Genomic DNA, 6,457 nt, shown 5'->3' with positions numbered 1-6,457 from the left:
GGCCCTGGAGAGCAGGAGGGGCATGTTGCCTTGTCCCTCCTGCGTTTCTGTTTGTTTTGATGCAAAGAGGACAATTTAGAAGACCTCCTTTTGGTCAAGGAGATCCTCCTAGAGGAAGCAACATAGGACCTGCCTGCCTGCCTTTCATTTTTTCTTGCCCTATCCTTTGTGGTAGTGGAGCCTGGATGCTATTACCTGTGTGAAAGGAAAGGGTCAGAGTGGCATCCTTTGGGCTTGTGCTGGAAAGTGTTGCTGAACACCAAGCCTTTCAAGATGGTCCTCCTGAGCATCCTTAGAATCCTTCTTCTTTGGGGACTGGTGTTTTTTATGGAACACGTGGTCCAAATGACACAGGTAGGGCAGCCTTCTGTTGCCCTCCTGCCTGAGGCCCCTACCTTGCCCCTGATTCGGGAACTGCTAGAAGAAGCCCCTGGCAAGCAGCAGAGGAAGCCACGGGTCCTAGGGCCTCCCTTGCGGTATATGCTGGAGTTGTACCAGCATTCAGCTGATGAGAGTGGGCACCCTAGGGAGAACCGCACCATTGGGGCCACCATGGTGAGGCTGGTGAGGCCGTTGGGTAATGTAGCAAGACCTCTCAGAGGTGAGTTATCATACCATATTGTCCTAGAGGGGAGAAAAATGGGGAAGAAGAGTGTAGAGAAAAGGGGATCTGCGAGTTTACTGTCAGGCTTCATTGCCTGGAAGGTGGTTTTCTCAGGCTTGGTTTTCAAAAGATGGCAAACTTGGGAGAAGCTGGCTCCAAGCCTGCTTCCCTTCAGGGGCCCAATTTAAGAACAGATTGCCTTGGGGCCTACCTGAGGAAGCTCTCCCAGGCCCCAGGGCAACTGAGCAATGTGTCAGCTCCTACCTTTCAAAGAAAGTCTTAATGCTTGTTATATCTCTGAAAGTTATAATTGAGAAATAGTCATATACATTCCTGTGCAGGGTTGTTTGTGTTGTTTTATTCTTAGAAGGCAAAGGGTACAGGATGCTGAAGTGGGGAAATTTACAAGGCCTCAGAAAGGACAGAAACAGGCTCACATCTGAGAGTCTGTATACCTGGCTCCGTGAGCATCTGCTATCGTATTTAATCCTTAATGACAGCTACTCTCATTAGCTGTCCTGGAGCACTTAGCCTAATTTTTAAAGATAAGAAAAGTAAAACACAGAGAGAAGTTAAATAACTTGCAGAGGTCACAAGGACAGTGGGTGGCAGAGACAGGATTTGAGTTCAAGTCTGTCTGTCCGTAACTACTTGTGTTTGAATGTGGTACCCTGATATCCTTGTACACCAGTTTTTCTATTCAGACTGTGGTTGCTACTTCGGGTTTTTGGTACCAAATGTATTTTGGAGTTTTCTTTGTTCCCATTATGGTTGCTTCTGCTTTAAACATCTGCATTAGACATTGTTCCGGGGCAGCAGTGGGCTCCTGCAGTGTGGGGCTCTCTGTGAAATGCAGAAAGCCATCATTCAGGGAAATCTTGGGAACCTGGTGAGATCAATCTTAAGCCTTTGCTAGTCTCAGCGATTACAACAGACACCTTTGTTAGTCTCAGCGATTACAACAGACACGATTTATCCTCCTTCCCTCCAAGTAAAACAACTACCATTTCCCTAAACTAACCTTTAGTGTGAACTTACCATGTGCCAGGCATTGGGCAAAGTACTTTGCAAACATTATTTTCATTAATCCTCCTCACTATCATACAGGGTAGGTACTATGAACATACCCATTTTATAGGTGAAGAAACTGAGGCTTAATGTAACACAGCTAGTAATTAACAGAGCTGGGTTTCTAACCCAGGGTTTCAGGCTCCATAGCCTGTGCTTTTAATTACCCTGTTGTGCTGACTGCTTAACAGATTTTAATTGAGCACCAAGCACTGTGTTTGGGTTGGGTATAAAGAGGCAAATAACCGCTTCCCTGACCTCCAGGAGCCCCCACTATGGTAGAATAGATAGATAAGTAATCACACAATGGTGGTGGAGTGTGGCAAATGCTTTGAAAAGGATAAGCAGTAGGGCTCCCGGGACTCCAAAGAAGAAATAGGTTGCTGCTTAGTGCAAGGAGAGGGAAGCAGTGAGACAGTTGGAAGGCCTCAATGAGGAGGTGGTATTTGAGCTGGACTTTTGTGTAAGGAGTAAAGAGATAATGCATACAAGGAGGGGAATGCATTCTGATTAAGGAAAAAGAAGATAACTTGGTGTGGGTGGAGATTTACTCAACAAATATTTATTTGGCAAATGCTAAGTGCTAGACATTGTACTAGGTGGCGGGAATATGATCAAGATAGGCATGGTTCTCATGGGTGAGACAAGTAAGTAAACACGGATAGTTGTAAATTGTGGTAAATGCTATCAAAGAATGAAATAGGTGGTTTTGATAGAGAATAGCAAAGAGATCTTCCCTTTGCATGGGATCGTCAGGGAAGGCATCTTTGAAGAGCTGAGGTCTGTAAGATAAGAAGCTCTGCATGAGAAGGGGAGCGAGAAGGAGAAGTCTGATCTAGGCAGAGGGAACAACATGTGCAAAGACCTAAAGGGTGGAAAGAAGCTTGTCCGACTTGAAGAACAGAAGGAAGATCAGGATGGTTGGAACCTAGTGAGACTGTGGAGAGCAATGGGATATGAGACTCAGAGGTCATTTCAAGGGATCTGGGTTTCATTCCCAAGTGCAACTGGGAGCTGCACAAATCAATTCTGTACAGATGATATGAGGCTAGAAAGGAAGATGCCTAGAATTAGGCCAGTACCCTGGTCTGACTGTGGGACATACCGGCATCTAGGGACTCTGGAAAGGATCCAGAAATGGATGACAAGAGAGCTGGGCCTGATCTTTCCATCAGGAGATGACCCAGCTGAATCGAGCTTACCTGGAGAGCTATTCCAGGTTCAATCACACAGGATGTGTGAGTCAGCCATTTCCCTGAAAAGTTCTGAGCAGACCCTTCTTGGCTCTGATCCTTAGCAACCCCACCCTGCTTCAGGAAATATGTGATGTCAGGGTCTGAAAGGAAAGGGCAGTTCCTCACCAGACAGCCTGTTAGAGGCTGGGTTTGGATTCCTTTTCAGGCAGGGTGGGGCAGATGTATGCGTGGGTCTCTTGGAAAGATTATTGTAGGATGGGAGTATGGAGTAATTTGAGAAAGCAAATACAAGCCTGGCTTGGGCCTTGTCTGAATGATATCTAAGTGCCCCAAACTTGAGGGTGTATTAAGCATGAGTTGGAACATGAACTTAAAAAAAAATCCTGATGTGTGATTTCACTCATATGTGGAATATAAAAAAACAAAACAAATGAACAACAAAAAATAAAAACAAACTCAGGTAGAGAGATTAGATTAGTGGTTACCACCAGGGAAAGGGGGTGGGGGGTGAGTGGGTGAAATAGGTGAAGGGAGTCAACTGTGTGGTAACAGATGATGGTAACTAAGCTTGTGATTGTGATAACACTGTAGTGTACACAGATGTTGAATTATGATGCTTTACACCTGAAACTTAGATACATAATATTAAAAAAAATCCTGATGCATCAAAACATTAAAGAGTTTCTATATTGAGCGTCCCAGGCCTACTGAAGAATTCCAGGCTCCTGGATTCAGTGGAGAAGGAAGGTTAGGTGAATAATATGTAAATTAACATGGGAATGTTTACTGATGTGTGAAGATGACAGGCTTTTTCTTGCTGTGCGTGGTTTTTGTAATTGTTGCTCTTGACATTTGCCAGGAGAGGGCGCAGAAGGTCAGAGCACTGCAGGCCCAGCTTTCCAACCCTTTGGCCACTGGGTGTCAGCATCACAGTTTAGATTAAAACTCTTAATCACTAAGGCATATAGCTTCTAAGTAGACTTCTTAGCTAACGAAATATTTACATGAACAGGGCCTTGTTGAAAATGGTATTTACAATGAATGGGGTAAATGAAGAATCATTTCCAGTAAGGAATGGAAAAGGGAGAGACTTAGGGTTAAGGGGGAAATGGACCAAGAAGGGAATAGCTGCTCAAGAAGAAATTCAAATAGAAGGCAGAAATGGTAAATACCTGCCCCCACTAGGAGTAGATAGACAAAATTATTTTGTGCCATCTCAGCCCCGGATTTGAAGTGATGGCAGACCATAGCCCCCAGTATTGGACTGTCACCCTAAAGCTGCATCTGTATAGTGATATAGCATGAGGATTTGTTATTCATGTATGTCTCAATAACCCTCCTTATTGGTCACCTTTAATAGTCAGCTAATAATACATACAATATATATACACAATTCTGCATTTGCGGTGTTTTTCTCAGCCTGGTGCTGTGAGTGATCTAAAAGTTAGACACAATTTGTCTTAAGGGAAAAATACTCGGGCTCAAATCTTTATTCTAACACACTGGCTGTGCGTCCTCTGGCATAGCTTCTCTGAGCTTCAATTTCCTTGTCTACAAAATGGGGAAAATAACTATCTCATAAGGCTCTTGCAGATTCAAGAGTTAATGTATGTAAAGCATCTAATACATTAGTAAGTGCTCAATAGATGATAGCTATTATTATGATCTTGAATTCATTTTAGGGCTGCTTGTCAGTTTGCATTGAGCAGGTTTTTGAGCGAGACTCAGGCTAGGAGGTAAGAAGCTAATGCTCTGCTCTTGTTCCCTCTTACTGATGCAGGCCCCTGGCACAAACAGACCCTGGACTTTCCTCTGAGACCAAACTGGGTAGCATACCAACTAGTCAGAGCCACTGTGGTTTACCGCCATCAACTTCACCTAGCTCACTCCCACCTCTCCTGCCATGTGGAGCCCTGGGTCCAGAAAAGCCCAACCGATCACTTTCCTTCTTCAGGAAGTGGCTCCTCAAAGTCTTCCCTACTGCCCGAAGCTTGGACAGAGATGGATATCACGCAACATGTTGGGCAAAATCTCTGGAATCACAAGGGGCACAGGGTTCTACGACTCCGCTTCCTGTGTCAGCGGCCAAGAGGTAGTGAGGTTCTTGAGTTCCGGTGGCATGGCACTTCATCCTTGGACACTGCTTTCTTGTTACTCTATTTCAATGACACTCAGAGTGTTCAGAAGGCCAAACTTCTCCCAAGAGGCCTGGAAGAGTTTACGGAAATAGATCCTTCTCTTCTCTTGCGGAGGGCTCGTCAAGCAGGCAGTATCGCATCTGAGGTTCCTGGCCCCTCCAGGGAGCGTGATGGGCCTGAAAGTAACCAGTGTTCCCTCCACCCTTTCCAAGTCAGCTTCCAGCAGCTGGGCTGGGATCACTGGATCATTGCTCCCCATCTCTATACTCCAAATTATTGTAAGGGAGTCTGCCCTCGGGTACTACACTATGGTCTCAATTCTCCCAATCATGCCATCATCCAGAACCTTGTCAATGAGCTGGTGGACCAGAGCGTCCCTCAGCCCTCCTGTGTCCCTTATAAGTATGTTCCCATTAGCATTCTTCTGATTGAAGCAAATGGGAGTATCCTGTACAAGGAATATGAGGATATGATTGCCCAGTCCTGCACGTGCAGGTGATAGCAAAAGTACAGCTAGCTCAGGTTTGCCTGAGAAATTAGAAAAGGGTTTAAAATAAACTAATATTAATGTTAAAGCTGCAAGTGATGCTCTACCCAATCTATAGGTTCTATTCCTTGCCTTCAGTGTTGTTACTTAAGTCTCTTCCCCTACTTTACTTTATAAAAATAGTTCTGATATCAAACATCAGTATGTTTTGACCATTAGTCAGAGCCCTTAATGTTTAAGATCTTCCTTTGGAGAGGCCCTCTCTATTTTCTTGTCTTTTCTTTATTGTGACTTTGTCAAACATCACCAGTCCATGATTGTAGAACTTTAGGAATTTTACCGCCAAGTCCTGGGAAAGGTAGAATCGTCCTAGAGTCCATCTTCTGAGGATCTAGAAGATTTGGGGTGAAGAAAGCAACTTGAGATTTTATACTCCTCTTCCTTGCCTTCTGAATCCTAGAAACTAGTACCATATCGGAAAGACTGCCTGCTTCTGTATTTGGATTTCCCTCTAAATCTAAAACCATTTCTCAGATGGACTAGAAAACTTTTAGGCAATAATCTCCATAAAAATCTTTTGAGGGCAACAGAAGGAAGGGAATCTTTTTCTAAGCCATCAGGGCTTTTCCTCTCAGGCTCTGAACCTGGGGGAAATACCTGGGTTTCCTTTACACCCTAGGGTGAGGAGAGCAGTCTTTAATAAGGCCAGTAGGGAAGTGTGTATGGAGCTGAGATGACAATCACTTCAAAATCGCCTGTGTCTATAGTGAAGAGATAAAGAGCTGTCATTGCTGATTAGGATTATGTATGGGGGAGTCGTTTTAAACTTTCTATGGAACAATAGATTTCACAGGGTATTTTCTCATTTTAGGTAACCCTTAAACCCCTGATAATGATCCCACAAAGAAAGCTCCCTGGTGGCTAGGAGGCTGGGACTTGGCCTGGTTAGAAGTGGAGGGGGTAG

General features: G+C 44.5%; 1 protein-coding gene across 1 annotated transcript; it reads left to right on the top strand.

The window, feature by feature from the left end:
- Positions 1 to 252: 252 nt before the first annotated feature.
- On the top strand, positions 253 to 5,505 carry BMP15 (bone morphogenetic protein 15). Its single transcript, XM_067723033.1, has 2 exons — positions 253 to 601; positions 4,649 to 5,505. Exons 1-2 carry the CDS (start codon positions 274 to 276, stop codon positions 5,503 to 5,505), a joined length of 1,185 nt encoding a protein of 394 aa, XP_067579134.1. The 5' UTR covers positions 253 to 273.
- The last annotated feature ends 952 nt before the right edge of the window (positions 5,506 to 6,457 follow it).

The sequence above is a fragment of the Pseudorca crassidens genome, chromosome X, assembly GCF_039906515.1.
Source record: "Pseudorca crassidens isolate mPseCra1 chromosome X, mPseCra1.hap1, whole genome shotgun sequence".
NCBI lineage: Eukaryota > Metazoa > Chordata > Mammalia > Artiodactyla > Delphinidae > Pseudorca > Pseudorca crassidens.
The sequence above is the reverse complement of the archived record's forward strand: the minus strand, read 5'-3'. Positions and strand labels throughout refer to the sequence as shown.

Coding starts and splice junctions, on each gene's coding strand:
- BMP15 (XM_067723033.1), top strand. CDS start 274: ATGGTCCTCCTGAGCATCCTTAGAATCCTTCTTCTTTGGGGACTGGTG. Junction 602..4,648: donor TGTAGCAAGACCTCTCAGAG/GTGAGTTATCAT, acceptor TTACTGATGCAG/GCCCCTGGCACAAACAGACC.